This window comes from Panulirus ornatus, chromosome 65, assembly GCF_036320965.1.
Source record: "Panulirus ornatus isolate Po-2019 chromosome 65, ASM3632096v1, whole genome shotgun sequence".
Classification (NCBI taxonomy): Eukaryota; Metazoa; Arthropoda; class Malacostraca; order Decapoda; family Palinuridae; genus Panulirus; species Panulirus ornatus.
Window position 1 is genome coordinate 7,671,380 of NC_092288.1, and position 19,694 is coordinate 7,691,073.

The following is a 19,694-nucleotide window of genomic DNA, read 5'->3' on the forward strand; positions in this document are numbered from 1 at the left end:
CCACAGCTCGGCAGGAAGACCTTCTCTTGCCCGACGTAATACCATACGATGGTTCCGGAGGTCCTCTAACACCCCCTACATAACGGCCCATGACCTCACCTAACCTAACGTATGCCTCGCAGGTCTTCTACCCCTCACTGTTCTTACTGTGGGCTGTTGGAGGCTGCGCCCTATATCAATCAGCCTGAAGTAACCTCCACACGCCGGTGGGTGTGGTACATTTTATAGATACTTGTCCTGGATCTTTATCATAAGTTTGGAGTGGTACACTTTATATATATACTTGTCCCAGAAAAGGCTCTTTATCCGAATTTCCCCTTAAGTGCTTACTGGACCTTTTGATTTCTTACAGTTCTCCACGTCTGTCCTGCCCATATAACGATGTTTTCGAACGTAGGTTGAGAACTATGCCTTTAAAGATTTCCCCCAGGGTATATCAGGGCTTTATATCCCCCCCCCCCCCCCCACCGAGTTCCCGGCAGCAGAGTTTCGCACCTAAATAATGTCCTGCTAATGAGCCGTAGCAGTGTTGCCATTCTTAGCTTTTTTTTCCTGTTAAGTCTAGCGAATGTGACCTCCAATCCAGCAGATAAAGCTACACTCAGCAAATGTTTCTTCTTGTTGTTGTGGCTGCTATCTTATACCCTATGAGACGAAATTGAGGCAACTTGGCCTAGATGTAAATCTTAAGCAGTTACAACCAAAAACGAAAAAAAACATGACATTATGTTGCCGGGGTAGGTAGCGGAGCACCTTAGGCCCCTGGCGTAAATTACGACCCGCCTCACCCCGAACGTCCTGCACTCTGCAACGTGCAGCAGCAGCCTGGGCGATTCTGTCGATGCTGCCAGCAGCATTAGGGGGACGTCGTCACCGCGCCGCTCCGAGAGGTCTTGCTACGTTTTCTAAATCACATTTTCTAAAGCCCGAAGGACGCAGGTGCCTCGAAGAGCGTCATCATGGCTCCTGCCTCTCGTGTTAGGGAAGGTTCTCATATGATCCAACTTGACGTTTATTCCACCTCGGCAAACGCTGCTCTCTCGTAAGGTCAGGTGAAGGTAAGGTCGTCAGACATTACCATCCTGAGGTCCTTAACACAGCTCTTGGTTAAGGTATTATTTGCTAGCGTTCGGGATTCACAGTTATCTTTTATATAATTTCTATTTGCCCCATTAAGCAACTACCTGACTCCTCTTCCCATTCATGAGCAATTTAATTCCTCCTGTGCACACCTGGTGAAGAGTCTTAAGGGGGTCTTCGCGCCCCTTACAGCCCCGGATGAGCCTAGGACTATTGGAGACTGGGGTCGTTTGCTCGACCTATTCCCCCGCGCCACTGCAATATGTCACAAGGGATCTAGACGTTACGGCCTAACTGAGGTTTGAGTTTATGTGGAGTTCTGTGAGGAGCTGCCGACACCGCGCACCTTATATACAACTCCAAGCTGACCGTCACCTGGTTGCCTCAGCTCTCTCTCTCTCTCTCTCTCTCTCTCTCTCTCTCTCTCTCTCTCTCTCTCTCTCTCTCTCTCTCTCTCTCTCTTTCTATCTATCTCCCTGCTGCTCCATCTCCACTACCCATTCCTGGCCCAGCCTCCCCCACCCCCCAAATGCGCTCCCCCATCCCCCACTAAGCCCGCCTCTCTCCCTGCCTGCTTGGCTGTGCCGGCGAACCCAAGCTTCAAGCTTCCTCCTGCCCCAGCTTACTGAACCCCAGCATCACCCCTGCCTCTCCAACCCTTAACTCAACCCTCCATGACATGACAAGCAGTTCCCGCCGGCGTGAAATCACAGCACCACACACTCGCTCGCCAACATACTGACTCCACACACACACACACACACACACACACACACACACACACACACACACACGTCCACTCCCCTCCATAATTGAGTACATGTGCTAGTTAGTGAGAGGTTATTTGGCAGCGTCTGTGTATAAGCCGTTAATAACACGAGAGGTATTGTGGGAGGGAGGGTTGGGGAGATGGCCACCACTCACACACACACACCCACCATCAGACCGGGAGGCCGGCTGCTGGTACCGGGGTGCCCCATCATCAGACCAGGAGGCTGGCTGCTGGTACCGGGGTGCCCCATCATCAGACCAGGAGGCTGGCTGCTGGTACCGGGGTGCCCCATCATCAGACCAGAAGGCTGGCTGCTGGTACCGGGGTGCCCCATCATCAGACCAGGAGGCTGGCTGCTGGTACCGGGGTGCCCCATCATCAGACCAGGAGGCTGGCTGCTGGTACCGGGGTGCCCCATCATCAGACCAGGAGGCTGGCTGCTGGTACCGGGGTGCCCCATCATCAGACCAGGAGGCTGGCTGCTGGTACCGGGGTGCCCCATCATCAGACCAGGAGGCTGGCTGCTGGTACCGGGGTGCCCCATCATACGACCAGGAGGCTGGCTGCTGGTACCGGGGTGCCCCATCATACGACCAGGAGGCCAGCTGCTGGTACCGGGGTGCCCCATCATCAGACCAGGAGGCTGGCTGCTGATACCGGGGTACCACACCATACCACACCATCAGCCCCTGACGCTGGTACTGGGGTATCTACCATCAGACCGGGAGGCTTGTAACGGGGTACCCATAGGTCCCTCTTATCACACCTATCACACTATCTGTTACCAAACTCTCCCACAATCATTTCCACACAACAATACAACAAACGCCACCAAACAGCCCAGGCTGATTCGTGTTCAGTCACACTAACCACTATATCATAGAGGCCCGTGGTTTGTGTGTGTGTGTGTGTGTGTGTGTGTGTGTGTGAAGACATGGTATATATCTAATCCGTTAAAAGACGGAGCAACACAAACAAGACACACACACACACATTATATATATCTATTTTTTTTTTTCCAAAAGAAGGAACAGAGAATTGGGCCAGGTGAGGGTATTCCCTCAAAGGCCCAGTCCTCTGTTCTTAACGCTACCTCGCTAATGCGGGAAATGGCGAATAGTTTGAAAGAAAGAAAAGAAATATATATATATATATATATATATATATATATATATATATATATATATATATATATATATATATATATATATATATATATCCCAAACGCCCTCTGACCTCACATCAACATTACAACACGCCCGTGTAAACCCAGCTGTTCCATGCAAACAAAATTCATCCAGCCATTGAACTCCCCGACCCTCTCAAATATATGTAATTGTGTGGACAGGGAAGAGAGAGAGAGAGAGAGGAGGGGTGGTGGGGCGGGGTACCCGTATCCCTCAGCCTTGCCCACTCCCTCGTGAGCTGCCCCACTGATGAGAGATGATGACTCACGTCTGACACTTGATCCACCTCCCCCAACCAACACCACCACTACAACTGGTCCTCCCACCTCCCAAACTAACACCACCACTACAACTGGTCCTCCCACCTCCCAAACCAACACCACTACAACTGGCCCTCCCACCTCCCAAACCAACACCACCACTACAACTGACCCTCCCAACTCCCGAACCAACACCACCACTACAGCTGGACCCTTGCCTCTCCACTATAAAGTTGCCTCCAGCACCCCACCAATACCTCCTCACCAACACACCACCACCACCACAACTCGCCCACAGCTCCACCTCACCACAACCATCAACATACATCAGGTCACAACAGCAATGGTACAACCCTCACACTCACGCCCTACAATCAATACAACTCGTTGAACTACAACACTCAATACTGGTCAAAGTAACGCAATCAACATTCATCAAGATTCTGGTAATGCGATCAATATTCATGAAGTAAAGACTCGGGCGCTGCGATCAACATTCATTAAGTAGAACGCCACACAGTCCTGCCAGAAAGTGATAAGTCGCGAATCACACCGTGCACTGCTGCTGAAGGTGGAAGATCCCGAAGGGAAGGAGATGTTAAGACGCTGGCTTCCGCACTTCTGCGTCAGACGGAACTGCTCCAGGGACAAGGGTGGCGACCGCCAGGGCCATGCCACTCTGCAGGTGGTAATGGTAAAATAAAAAGGCGAGTCTCATTTGATAACGAAGGCCCTCTGGGATTACACACGCTTGTTCACTGGCAGGAGACCAGAGATGGCGCGGGTCTTCGGCCATAAAAATCGACAGAGGCTGCCTTTGACCTAGGTCAGCATGAGTTTTAACAACGCCTGTAGCTTAATGGGAAGCGACCTGGGAATGACCTCGCCACCTGTGAGGTCACCATTCGAGAGCTGAATTTCAATAGACGTGCCGACATCAATCGAGCAAGGTAGCGTCGTGGCAGTGGTCAATACACCCAAGTGTGCGCAGCAGGGTGTGGCAGACCTGAGATTCCTGCAGTGAAGACGATGTTAATGTCCTCCAAAGGGGGGAGGCCCTTGACGGCAGAGGAGGGAGTCTGGATTCACCTGGGGAGCTGCGACCGTTGGAGACACTCCTGCACGGGTTCCATGTGGGGAGGGCAAGCCGCCGCCTTCTTGAGTCACACGACGAAAGTGTGCAGCCGCAGATCACACCACTTCGGTGTCCGGGAGCCATTGGATCGGCTGCTTACCTGCTCTCGATGCCCGGGTGTTTAACTGACAAGTTGAATGGGTGTGGACATCAAGTCTCCTACAGTGGATCCCCGAAGGATTATACGAACTTCTTGAAGTAAAGGTCAAAACGGTTTGCCTGTTCTGGGCATTTGCCCTGATTTAGTGATAACACCAGGTCGTTTAAGGTCCCTGTCAACTGCACCAGTAGATTGTGACATGTGATTCCATCCAAAATGGGGCGGGAATGATTGTTATTACGGTGAAAATTATGATCATGATGCCTGCAATTCCAAACTAGGCAAATGGATGAAAAACAACACATACACATCAATACCATGACAAGTTCACATCAATACCATGACAAGTCATTTCCAAAAAGTCCACAGACATCAATGAAATCAGGCATCAGCACATCAAGATGGATTCCTTCACTGTGACTGCCTCTTACATTTGATAAACATGCAATTCTCGAAAGTCGGGCTTAATATATTATGAAACCATGGCAACCTGACTTTCATATTCATCAGACCTGTTGTAATCCTGACATATATTCAAGATTAAGATTCCTTTTGCAGTGGAACTAAGAATAATAATAATTCCTTGGTTTTCCAGGACAGATACAATCGATTACAATTTTGATTTCTTAAAAACTCGAGCTTGATTCCCAGTGGCTGTCCCCTGATCTCCATTACAAATGATGTCGTCAAACATATTCCAGCTTCAGGCTTTCTTAACAGCAAGCTGACATGTTGGCAAATTAACTCCTAGGTCGCCTCACCAGGCCATTGTAATGACTGCATTAAGCAACGGACACTAGCCTCAAACTGACCTCACACTGCCCTAGGTAGGAGGTCAGTGGCACCCACTTTCTATCTTGTGAAAGAAGACCCACCTCCTCTGGTCTCCTGCCAATACACGAGCATGTATAATTCCAAAACGGGACATCGTTATCTACTTTGGACCACCTTCGCTCTTCCACTACCACCCACAGAATGGCATGGCCCGGCCCGCATATAAATACCGCGGCAGCCGCCACTGTGAGTCAAGCAGTTCCTAGCTTCGACACACAAGAGCGCAAACCAGTACCTGAACATTTCCTGGCATGGTGAGCTTACTCCAAGAGTCCACTAGGGTTCTCCACGAGCAGTAGCGGCAAACCTTATGACTCTTGACTTTACACCTTTCTGACAGGGATCAGTGGTGCTTTATCCACCATAGCCCCCTCCGACAAGACTCACCCGAGATACTGCCACCGAGTCATCTTTCCCTCCTGCAGAAGCTCCACGGGACCCAGCAGCCATGTACCTCTCCCAGGGAATGCCTCCATCATTTGCATCTACTTCAGTAGTCAGGGACCCCTGCTAAGCCAGCTTCTTATCATATCTTGAGAGAACCACCCAAATTTACAATTTCCCGATCCTGTTCCTCTCTAGATTTAATGCCCAGTATAAGTGGCTCGTCTCTACCCCCTCAGCCTAGACTGCAACCAGTCTTTCCGAGTGATAACTTTCAAGCATAAAGATGCTTATGGCGGTAACATTACCAGCTACCACATGCAATACCAGCAGCGCCTGCACCACCTCTTTAGGCAGCAGACATTCTACAACTATAAACTCATACTATCTACGCTCCTATTACGGAGTTCGTATTTTTGGTGTGAAAGGAGAAAGCAGATCACAGTCTCACGTCGATACGAGCGTGACGGTGGCAAGTATAATGCTAATGGCTTTGGTCCAGCCTTTTAAGAGAACATTAGTCAAGTTTACCAAAAACCGGTAAAGCCTAATGGAATGGGTGAGACATAAAGGAGAAAAAGGAAACCTCTCATAAAGTCGGCAGAGCCACGCTGCTGTTTACTCTGGCCATCACAACAAAATCACACACTATCTCTTTTCCTTGAGCGCACCCAAATTGAAGGAGTGGCTCAGGGTAAACACGGTGTATTAACGCACATAATAACGGAGAACGAGAGTGAATGTGCAAGAAAAGTGAGGCTCGGGCGATCGTTTAACAGCCGTTCTCGGGGGAGTGGGGAAAATTCCGGAAGACGGCAACAGACACAAGACATTCCGCTCTGAGACACGGCGGGCTACGTACGTACGCCCCCCTCACCCGCCCCCCCCCCTAACCCCACCGTGACACCAGGACCCGGAACCCCGGTGCTAATAATACCACCCCTGAGCCTTCCCCAACCCGTAGACAACGCAGCCAGTAACTAAGGCTTCACGTCCCTACATGTAACGAACTCAGCAACTTCTCAAAAGACGGCTTTGGACGTGACCTCCTGACCTGTGTCAAGTATGGGCACCCCCCCCCTCACGTGCCACAGGTCAAGGTATTTGGCGACAATGTCATGCAGCTCCCGTACGAGGAGGATCCACCCTGTGCCACCCCTTCAGCAGCAGCAGCACGACTGGTGTAGACTGCCCCCAGTCTTAAGGGTTAGGGCAAAGGGTACGGCCATCGTACCGAATCGTCGTAACGCCGTGGTTAAGGGTCGTACCGTCGTAGTCGTAAAGCCGTGGTCAAGGATCATACCGTCATGGTTAACAGTCGTACCAACGTGAATAAGAGTCGTACCGTCGTGGTCAAGGGACGTACCTCGTACGTACGTGGTCAAGGGTCGTACCTCGTCGTACCGTTGTGGTCAAGCGTCGTACCGTTTCGGGGAAGAAGCATTGCTCAGTCAGGAAGTGTTTCCTGTCACCCCTTGCGTTAATATTGCGCAAAGCTTTTCACACCTGGTATCATCCACGGACAGAGGCCATGTCACCTAATCTTTTACATTTCCACAGCTACAACCTGAAAAATAATGACCGAGAACTCGACTGTATAAATAATACAGCGTTTAAACAATTCATGAACGTCCCATCTTTACCACTACGGGAAACCATCCGCCTATAAATACTAAAAAAAAAAAAAAAAAAAAATCTAGAAATACTATATGTTAAAACCCATGAGTGGTTTCCTGTGATCGGAACTCAACAAAGATTTTCTTTTCCACGTAATGCGATATTTCTCAAGAGAACCCACGTCGGGGCAGCCCCCAAAGCCACAGTCTTCCAGTAGCACAACAATCGTCTTCGAAGAAAAAGATCGAGGCAGACACACACAAAGACACCCAGTGGCGCTTGGCCGCACCCATAAGAACCGACTGACTGTTCAAAAAAATGTTCAGCCGCGTCAACACAGCAGCTGCTCATTTCTACGTATAAGGAAGCTACCACAAAGGAGGATCATCATCATCATTTGCCACAACCGAAACAACTTCCATACATCACCAAACGTCCTTAAGTCTCCGGGCAAAGATATGCGCCACAGCACCTAGTCTTGCAGAAGGTCAGGGGGGTCACCCTGTAAAGGTCAAAGGTCAAAGGCACACAGCCAAACGCCGAAATACAAAAGAAACACAAACTCGTAAATGAGTTTGCGGTTGAAACTGCAGAGACATGTTAGTCATCCGAAACCCCGTGTCTGATCTTGTATCTGACGCCTACGGGCCTCGGCTTCTCTTGGAAGCCCCACGTCAGAAGTACATGGCTGGCGGATACCTGGTGCTTAAGACGAGATCTTGTCACAAGCCTGGGCTAGCGCGTAAGAGGTTAACATGACATAAGCAAGACTTTCATTCTGGTTATTTGACAATAACATGAGATATCCACTGCAGGAGCGGACCAGTCACTTCGTAATGTTATTTCTTGGTACTATTATCTCCAGAGAAAAGTCACTAAAAGCGATATCTCAATGCAATCTTTAAGGCTATTTGCTCCCTACGACATACTGTAATGTAGTGAACAAGACTTCAGGACATACCTTGTACACTTGGCCATATGTTCCATTGCCAACAACTTCAATCAAATCGAAGATTCCGGCTGGGTCCTGTAAAAGAGAGAGAAAATATATAGCAACTGTAAATATACATATAACAATTAATAAGCATAAATGAAACAATCACAATCTTTCAAAATAAGAACAGATGACCATCAGAATCTTTGTTTAACTCATCTGGATTTACATTATCATTAGCAGTGTGTTTATCCCTGCAACACCCCAAACCCCACGACCCCTCCTACCACTCCATAACAACCACTACACCCCCTCCCTCTAGAGACTGGTTCCCCCCTTCCCCTTCACCCAACCAACCCTTCTCTCCGGACCATTTTCCACACCCGTTTTCTTCGTTCTCCTACCACTGATACCCATCAGGCGACACCCTCACTACAGACCTAGTAAAACTGCACTTCCACTGAAGGATTCCCTCCCTATCTTGCTGTACACGGGTGAGAAATTTCTTCAGCTCCATACATTTCCTCCCTTGTATCCCCACTTGCCATCACAAACCTGAACGCAATCCCATGGCGTTCAGAACTCGGCAGTTCATTCTCAAGTGAAAATGAGCCCCATCATCAACAGGAAGAGGTGCCTGCATTACAACACAACCAGTCATAAATGGTGACACTTTTAGGCATTAATTAACAATGTTCGATGCACATTACCTTCACATTTCAACCTCACAAATGCATTTCATCTTAAAAACCTGAAGCATCACTGATCATACAATCCCTCTGCATCTAAACATTGATAGAACGTTACAATTCTAAATATGTTGTTGCTAGTACCGTCTAATTCAAAGTTAATAACGGCTAATTCAAAGTGTCCAAGATGGAAGCGAGCACATGGAAGGTACTGGCTTCCATATGGCTAACTCTAAAACACACGCAGGAGAGGCATCAAGTTCTATCAACATGGAAATGCGCAAGTCATCATCACACACTCACAAAAAACAATGGTTTAATCTGGACTGCCCTCCCCCTCCCGTGCCAGAAAAAACTGCGACACACACACACACACACACACACACACACACTTTCAGCAGGATGACAGCAAAACCACGATATATCTCCAAACAACAAAACCAAAAGAAAAGCACATCCAGATCTTTACAAAAACTGTTTTTGCTACAGACGAAGGAACGAGTCATGAGACGAGGAATAACACGATCCAATCCGCTCTGGACCAAAGAGATATAGAGAAACAAAGCCGTCGCTTCAGAAACACTTCAAAGACTTTAACGGAACAAGACAGGAGAAACCCCAACAGATCCTTCCTTAACCACGACCGAATCATCTTTCACACAGTCAACAACCGAGTCCTTCGTTCGTACATAACGTGGTTCCCTCCTGAAGTGGTATTTGGCAGCCTTGAAAGGTAATCACACTTCAAAAAGACTGCATGGGCGGTGAGGTATGGATGCCAAATTGCAATTAATACATGGCATGCACAGGAGAGTTTGCCTACGTGTTTACGATTCGCTGATGTCAAAACTACTTTTAAGACCTCCGAATAACGTAACAACAGTGTTGGCAACTGTGGAAACTCATGCTACAGAACACACCTAATCAAACCCCCAGAAGCGATAGTGAGGTAACTAACATTACAACCAGGAAGTTGAGCTCATTATTGTACTCATCTACACACCACAGAAATTCAAAGAATAACTGAAGGACATATACACAATCTTGGTCTAAATAACCTTGGTCACCCAGTCCCAAGTACCACAATTCCAGGAGGTTCCATCCTCCAAAGACTCATAAGGAGATTCACGGAAAACAGCTAAACAATAGGCTCCATGCCTGCCTGAATCACTTCTGAGACAAGACATCTGAAAACCTCAGAAGAAGAAAAAAACCAGCCCCAGACACGAAAACAAGATAAACGCTGAAGGACCCCAAATGAACCATTTCTACAAGGGCAAGTGGACACTTTCCTGGGACATGTAACCCAACCAACCAGCCAGACTGTCCTGGCAGTGTAGCATTCTTGACCACAGCCATAACCAGTCTGCTTCAGCTGTGATGCAACCGGCCAACCTGATACCAGACCCAAGCAACGGGGATCAAGGTAAGCCCAGGAAACCCGACATGCTGCAAGCTTACTGTGGAGTGGCTGGCTGGTGTGCAAGTGTAGTGTAAGGGAGGGGAATGTGGGAGTGAAGCACTGGGGAGAGTGAAGGGGGGAGGGTGTAGCGATGGGTAGAGGAGTATGCAAGTGTAGCGTTGGGAAGGGCAGTGTGGAAGTGTTGGGGATGGCAATGTGGGAGTGCAGTGTTGGGGATGGCACTGTGGGAGTGAAATCTTGGGAAGGGTATAGTGTGGGAGTGGCCTTGAGAAGGGTTATGTGCCAATGTAGTGTTGAGGGGGCGGGGCCATGTGGGAGTGAAGTGTTGTGGATGGCGATGTGGGAGTGAAGTGTTGGGGAGGGTAGTGTGGGAGCGTCGTGTTGGGGAGGGTAGTGTGGGAGGGGAGTGTGGGAGAGCGCATGGTGAACGCCGAGCCAGAGTAACCTTGACAACCATTACCGCTCATCTGGGCCAGGAATGACTCATGAGTGAGGACGTGGTGGCCGCTGGCGGACTCATCACCACCAACCAGTGAGTCATGAGTGAGGAGCCTTGGCGAAATCGTCACTGACATCCTGACTCAAGAGTGAGGAGCCGTGATAGATTCATCACCATCCAGTGAATCATGAGTGAAGAAATGTGTAGGACTTACCACCACCACCCAGTGAGTCATGAGTGAAGAAATGTGTTGGACTCACAACCACCACCCAGTGGATCATGAGTGAGGAACCATGGTGGGTGCTGGCGAACTCATCACCATCCAAGCCTTCTCTCTACCCGCCCTGCCATCTCTACTACCCAGGCAACCACCACAGCACCCCGCAGTGGTGTGCAGTACCCTCCCTACCACAAACAACCCATGGGTGTGGTTGCCACATGACCACCAGGTGACGGTAGGTGGGTCAGAAAAAAAGGAACAATATTGGGCAGTTGTTTGAATATTCCATCGTTCGAACGACGCCTCCACCCACCGCGCGGCCAATACGAGATGAGGGATCGTTAGGGGCGTTACCTTTAAACCAATCACAGTCCAGAATTCAAAGCTTGTACGAATGTGATAAGAAAACAGTAAAGGTAATGATTCAAGATGTAGGTATGATTGGTAAATGAAATGCTTAATGTTACAAATCTTTACCAAAAACTTTCTTTAAACATTACGTCGTCTGCTTTATAATTAGCGAACATATAACGCCACCACACACGTTAAGGAAGAAGCCCCTCGTCCATACCATCCAGTGAAGTACTTTCAAATGTTTTCAGTCTGTCCCGCGGGAGATAAAGTCGGATCAAAGGTGACGCCATCGTAGCTTAAGTTCACACCGGCGTCCTCAATTGGGGAAATATTAACAAGTCCAGTATGTTAGCGGACAAAGTCACGTGGTAAATGAAGACCGCTAAACACGTGACTTATGGATGGTCAAGTGCTTTCACACACACAAAATATAAATGGTACAGCCAGCAGACATAAAAGCCTAGTTTAATAATCACCAAGCCTCATTGGGCAAAGTAGATTTACTACATCAGTCAATGTCTTTATTCAGAATTAACGAACACATTGGAAAGGAATAACCGAGTGGGCGGTTGCTGACACAGTAACTACCCACTCAGTTACTGGGTAGTTGTTTACAGCAACAACTGAATTATTGGGTAGCTGTTTACAACCTACCAACTAAATTATCACTGGGTAGTTATTTACAGCAATTACCAACTGAATTATTGCCACTCACCGCTGGATTACATCCACCTTTTACGATGGTACTCACGTTTGTAATAGGATACGAATGTTTGTTGTAATGTTTACATCAAGATGAACACGCTTCTAGGCATCTGTGCGCTAGGGAAGCACGCAAGCACTTGCACGACGAGACTGCACAGCTGGCGCATGACGCGCATAATGCATGAATACATTTTATCATAATGTTTGGCCACAATTCTCAGAGTTTTGCGAATGTCCCTGGTGCTTTAAAGCCTAAAATACACCGTTGGCTTCCCTGCGCCGCCACAGTGATGACCAGCTTGAGCGATTCTAACCCAGATACCTTCACTTACCTTTAATTCTATCCCTAGGGTCACAACGGTACGACCCTTGAACTCGACGACACCATCCCTGATTATGATGGCCAAGCCTCTAGCCCAACCCTTTAAGGGTTATCCTCGAGGATCATACAGTTAAGGGTTATACTCATGGATTGCACACCCCAATGCGCTCGGGGACAGAAACGCTCGCGCTCTTGGTGCTATCAACATCCACCATTTAAAGACTTCAACAGGAGTAAAGCAGTACAGAGAAACAAGAGGGGAAAACTTTAACATTTATAGCCTCAAAACCTTTGATGGGCCAAATGACGTATACAGCTGTGTGTACCCAGCTACACCCCACCACCCACCATCGCCCTTCACACTCACACAAAGGGGACCAGAATTAACCAGAGTAATTAACGTAACAGTATGGGATGTTTCTTGCGTGTACCTCACGCTGGTTCACCTCCACAACTTGTCTGGTGTGGGACGTGCAAGTTACATCGTTGCTCTTACGATCACGTGAGTCTTGCCGTTTGGGGAGGGGGTGGGTGTCTTGGCCCATAGGCCTACATGCCCTCTACAACCGCCATGGTTGGCCGGGTACAATCTGATCTGTCAGTGTAGGAGGCGGCGGCCCGTGGTAGGCCTAGGTGAGGCACGACCAGCTTCTAAACCTTCCAATTTCTCGGGGCGTGATGGGCTCTGCCGACGGAGCATCACCAACGCAACTCGCCCACATCTTGCTCTCCGCATGATCACCAACACAACAACATACAACAACAATCTCCAACATCTTGCGGCGTGCCAGGCTACCCAACCCACCCCACCTCGCCACAGCCGGTGCCAGGCGCCTCACCTCCCCCCTCCCCTTTAGCTAGAGGGAAGGGAAGGGAGGGAGGGAGGGGGAGTAAGGTCGACCACCCTGGTCTGGCGGGACAATGTTCAACATGGGTGAACACGTTCCTCCTCGTCACACTTCTCCCCCTCCCACACCTAGCAATATGACTCACCTCATCCTTGCCTGAACCACCTCACCTGTCAATATGCATCTAACATCAGACAAGGTTGACTCGTTTGTCCTACAGCGAACATTTATCACTAAGACTACGAAAATCTTCCATTACCTTCACACCAATGGCCCTCAGTATATATATGTATATATATATTTCCCAGAAGCTTTCCTCATGACGTGTCCACAAAATATACTTAAAACACAGTTTAAGTAAATCCTCTCTTTTTGTAGGGACGTCAATGCACCGCAACCCTGCCACATTTGCATGAGAATAAAGAGGATTAAATAAAACAGACTCCCGATGAGAGCGTTCTCTTGTGGCTTTAAATCAACAGCGGAGAGTGGACGGCTACTTCAGTGACGTCGAAGCTACGTGGGCATGACGCACTCGATGACGTCACGGGTAGGTATTGGCGAGTCGAGGGGGGAAATGATGGATGAGAAAGCTGTGGGCCTGCCGAAGCCGTGTGTCTATCACTGCCACACCGTCAGCAGAAAACATTATACCCCCCAGAGGTTTAGATTAATTACCAGCGTTATGTAGCACGACGTGGAACACGCAGCCTAACGGGGAACGGCGGTACCCAACCTCACGGGGAAACGGAGCCCTGCTTCACGAGGAACGAAGGGGTATATAATGATGGCCTGGCCAACCACCATCACCCATGATGGTCGTATATCGTCGTGCTCGACGGGATAAGACACTTAATAAGCTTAAGTAGATTCCTAAAAAAAAAAAATAATAAAAAGTATCACAAGGAAGGTGGCGGTGTGCTCAGCCATGAGGCCCAAGAGGAGACGACGGTGGAGAGGGAGGAGGAGGTGGTGGGGGGGCGTGACGCTGCTGGCCACGTCATCAAAAGAGCCTTGAGAAACACCCTTGAGGCTCACCCGCCACGCCCACCACCAGCCCTCCTCCCTCACCACAGCCATCACACACCTCATGACTACCACTGTCCGCCAACACCCTATACCGTCCCTCCGCCACCTCCCCACCACCACCTGCAGCCAAAACCACCACAATCCCCTGCAGCCACAACCCACACCACCACCATCCCCCTGCAGCCACAACCCACACCACCACCATACCCATGCAGCCACAACCCACACCACCACCACCCCACCTACAGCCACAACCCACACCACCACCATCCCCCTGCACCCACAACCCACACCACCACCATCCCCCTGCAGCCACAACCCACACCACCACCACCCCACCTACAGCCACAACCCACACCACCACAATCCCCTGCAGCCACAACCCACACCACCACCACCCCACCTACAGCCACAACCCACATCACCACCATCCCCCTGCAGCCACAACCCACACCACCACCATCCCCCTGCAGCCACAACCCACACCACCACCATCCCCCTGCAGCCACAACCCACACCACCACCACCCCACCTGCAGCCACAACCCACACCACCACCATCCCCCTGCAGCCACAACCCACACCACCACCATCCCCCTGCAGCCACAACCCACACCACCACCACCCCACCTGCAGCCACAACCCACACCACCACCATCCCACCTGCAGCCACAACCCACACCACCACCATCCCCCTGCAGCCACAACCTCCACCACCACCACCATCCTCCCCCTGCAGCCACAACCATCCCCACTCCTACAACCTACAGTACCACAACAATTATCACCATCACCCCCTTTCCCCCATACCCACGCAAGAGATGGGGGGCCCCCACGAGTGAAGTACTCCCACCCTCCTCGTACAGTACAAATCGATAATTCACACCTCAGTACACTGCTTCATCCACAACCATTACCATCGTAACCAGTAGGGCACATCCCCTCTTATAACCAGCACGATAAGAACCATTAAGGCGACTACCACCATCTCACGTCCACACCCAGCACTACCCTGCTAGCAAGACTAATGACGTACACCCTCCTGCAAGCACGACCACCCCATTCTACTCCTGCCAGCACAGCCATCAACTTGATATCCACCTGCAAAGCAGCATGACCACACACCATCACTGTCCTCCTGCAAGCACGACCATCATGACTAACTTGCAAGAATGACGAGCACCATTACCCCCTATCATCATCATTCTGCATTGTCATCAACGACACCCGTTATCCTCCTGCAAGCATGACCGCCACATCACCCCATCCCCCGGTGCAAGCACGACCGTCAGCATCACCCTCCCGCAAGCACGACCATCACCTTTCTTCCGTGATCAAAATCAATACCAAAGCCATCCCCACTCCACGCTACCACACCAGCATCACCACATGCATTAACAAGCACTCCCGCCACCGAGAGCCTCCTCCTTTGGACACCAACCCAACACCATCACAGTCAACCAACTCCACCACCACCACCACCACAACAACACCCCCTCTTACCTCCCCCACTCTCACCAACGTCCTCAAGCGGTGTCACCCACCACCACCTCAGTAACTGACCTAGTGATGATATATGCATCTTCATCGTAAGCAGGCATTCCACTTCCTCTACATCCCTAGAGTGTTTTCCTCCACTCTCTTTACCTCTTTATATACCTAGTCATCTTAAATACATTCTTATAGGCTGACCCCTGAGGAGCACCTTGTCTCAGACCTGAAGTGTACAGGAGGAGCCTACGAGGATCAAAGTGAAGTAAGTGGTTAGTTACCACAGCCGAAACAAAGAGTGTACCGCAGTCTCCACAAGAAATGTGCGGCAGCCCCAACCATGTGCGCTGCAGCCCAAAAATAAGGGGTACTGCAACCCTAATATCAAGGGTACTGCAGCAGCAACCATAAGGGTACTGCGGCCCTAATATTAAGGGTACTACAGCCCTAATATTAAGGGTACTGCAGCCCTAATATTAAGGGTACTTCAGCCCTAATGTCAAGGGTACTGCAGCAGCACCAATAAGGGTACTACGGCCCTAATATTAAGGGTACTACAGCCCTAATATCAAGGGTACTACAGCCCTAATATTAAGGGTACTACAGCCCTAATATTAAGGGTACTACAGCCCTAATATCAAGGGTACTACAGCCCTAATATTAAGGTACTGCAGCCCTAATATTAAGGGTACTGCAGCCCTAATATCAAGGGTACAGCACCCTCAACAATAAAGGTACTGCAGCCCTAATATCAAGGGTACAGCACCCTCAACAATAAGGGTACTCCAGCAGCAGCAACAAACATCCCAAAGAACACGGAACACGTCTGCGGTTCAATCGTGAGACCTGTCCTTCAGGACCCATATGCTGGCGTCTCGAGCTGGGGGTACACCATGAAGACTGATGCAGCTGGCTCGTCGGGGGCCGACACGGCACCCCAGGCAACAGCACACGAGGCCACCTCCTCATCAGCAAAAAGAGGAGAAAAGTGCAAGGGCAAAAGGGATGGGGGTGGGGTGTGTGTGTGCAGAATGCAAGGAGGGGTATGATGCCATGTTGGTGATGCACCTAGCGGGTCACTCGTCTCTCTCGGGGGTTTCCTTTGTGCACCGAGGAATGTCACCAGGAAATGTCTGCGTGCGAGGGAGCGGCCGGCCTGGTGAGCGCCACGTCTCCGTCATCACCTGCGACGCCGACGAAAGTCGTGCGTCACTCACTCACTCAGGCAAGAAGTACGCCTGCCAAGACGGCTGATGAACCCCTACGGAAACGGAGGTAAGGCAATTGGGCACGACAACACGACCACTGGGCATGGCGCTTAAGAGCCTTGAGCACGACAATAGGACCACTCAGCATGATGATTAAGACCCTTGAAGACGACAGTACGACCACTTAGCACGATGGTTAAGACCCTTAGGGACGACATTACGACCAGAGCATGATGGTTAAGACAATTCATCACAACAATTAGACCACTGAACACGATGGTTAAGACCCTTGATCACGACAATTAGACCACTGAACACGATGGTCAAGACCCTTGATCACGACAATTAGACCACTGAGCACGATGGTTAAAACCCTTGATCACTACAATTAGACCACTGAGCACGATGGTTAAGACCCTTAGGTATGATGGCCTTGGCCTCTGATCAGACCCTTTAAGAGACGGGCCAAAGGGGCAAGCCATCATTACCCACAGGTCGTACCGTCGTGCTCAATGATGGAGGGAAGGTGGAGGGTGAGGGATTTTCCCCACCAACGCCGTAATTCCACGAATGGGAAACCCCACATCGAAAACCTGCCTCGGAAAAAAAAAATAAAAAAATATAATCCTCCTTTTTCTTTTAACCTTACAAAAACCCTCCCACCTGACCCAGGCAGCGAGGTCGAGACACAACAAGCCACGCCCAAGAACTGCCCGACGTGTCCAGCAGTAGTTTCATACAACCACACGCCTCCCCCCGTATCACGTATCCTGGCCCAGATAACGGCATGACAGCGGCGTGCCTCGGGTCAAGTGGGGAAACCACAAGGTTGGATAAGACTGTGGGGGGACGCATTACGTGTGGGGGGGGGGGTGAGTGAGGTGAGTCATGGATAATGGTGAGGAGGAGCGGCCCCGCCAGCCTGGCTCCCATCATGCCTTCACGCTCCTCATGACCGACTCATGACAAAAGGACGACTTCGGTACTCTCGGCAACACGACGGTACGACCTTGGTGGACCCACCAAGGAACGACCCTTTAGCACGACGGACCACCCCCCCCCCCCCCCCCGAGTAAAGCGGCACTAGCTGTGAGAACGATGGTGCGATACTTTGAGATATGATGGTTGTTGCATTACATCTGGCCCCTAGACAGACACCAACACGCCCCAAGGGTCGTAACGTCGTGTTCAAGGGTCGTACCGTCGTGTTCAAGGGTTGTCACGTCGTGTTCAAGGGTCGTACCGTCGTGTTCAAGGGTCGTACCGTCGTGTTCAAGGGTCGTACCGTCGTGTTCCAAGGTCATACCATCGCGTTCAATGCTTGCAACGTCGTGCTCAAGAGGTGGTGCGTGTGAAGGCCGGTTCCAGCGGTGTGGCGAACACGCGTCCTACGGACCCACGGACCAACCCAAACAGAAAAGACTCCTCAGATGACCCATTATGACCCCCCTACCTCCTCCAAATCATGTCAAACACGATTCGATCTCAAGTCTCAACTCAGCCAACACCTAAACCAATACGAATAATGCTATCCAAGCCCCACGCCCTCCAACGTGGGGCACGCAGTTCCAGACGAAATTCGACGCAGCAAACCTTGACGGGCTTGAGCACACACACACACACACACACACACACACACACACACACACACACACAAGGATAACGTGATGGCTATCAGGTCCAGCCATTCTTGGAATGACGAGGTTATCACACGCCGGGGGAAGCCATTTAACTTGTGCCCCTACTACTACCCCCTCCAACACACCTCCACATCTCCCCACCCCCCGAGCCGACACTCACTAGGTGAGGTGCTGTAGGCAAGTCTGGGGTGGGGAAGTGGGGATGGGGGATACATGTGGGTAAAGCAAGACGACGAGGGTGAACACAACCAGGCTGGGGAGAAAGTGTGAGGCAACGGACAGGAAAGAGAGGTGCTGAGAACCTGTGAAACTGAGGTGGACAATGTGTGAGAGAGGGGAAATGGGCAAACTTTAACGTTAAGAAATGAGAGAGAGAGGAAGTACGTGGGCTGAGGAGAGACTGAGTGAGTAAGTGCGTGGGGATGATGAAAGATTGAGTGAACAAGTGCGTGGGGCTGAGGAGAGATTGAGTGAATAAGTGCGTGAGGGGAGGTGGGAATGAGTAAGTGCGTGACTGAATAAGTGAGAGAGTAATTACCTATCTGTACTGTACGAGGAAGGAGTTCTACATTCGTGGGACCCAACTTTGAACTTTCTCCTCTCTAATATACCTTTTCTAACTTCTGTATGCTGTTCACATTCAGAATTTCATCTTTTGTATTCCATTATCCGACCAATTTTATACATCGAAAGAACTTCTTTACACTCTTACACTTAGAAAGTACTTCTTTAAATTCTTATAAAGTACTTCTTTACATTCATATGCTTAGAGAATACTTCTTTACATTCTTATATTTAGAAAGTATTTCTTTTCATTCTTACATTTAGAAAGAACTTCTTTACATTATTTAGAAAGTACTTCTTTACATTCTTATACTTGGAAAGTACTTCTTTACATTCTAATACTTAGAAAGTACTTCATTACATTCTTATACTTTGAAAGTACTTCTTTACATTCTTATACTTAGAAAGTACTTCTTTACATTCTTATAAAGTACTTCTCTACATTCTTATAACTAGAAAA

The 19,694-nt window shown here is 49.7% G+C and overlaps 1 protein-coding gene across 15 annotated transcripts in view; it reads right to left on the bottom strand.

Moving 5' to 3' along the window:
• msn (serine/threonine-protein kinase msn) overlaps positions 1–19,694 on the bottom strand; it is a 154,494-nt gene that overhangs the window by 110,550 nt on the left and 24,250 nt on the right. For all 15 annotated transcript variants that reach the window (XM_071657672.1, XM_071657669.1, XM_071657667.1 and 12 more), the window contains exon 2: positions 8,331–8,396. In XM_071657672.1, coding sequence (XP_071513773.1) covers positions 8,331–8,396 — 66 coding nt within the window. The remainder of the gene's footprint in view (positions 1–8,330; positions 8,397–19,694) is intronic.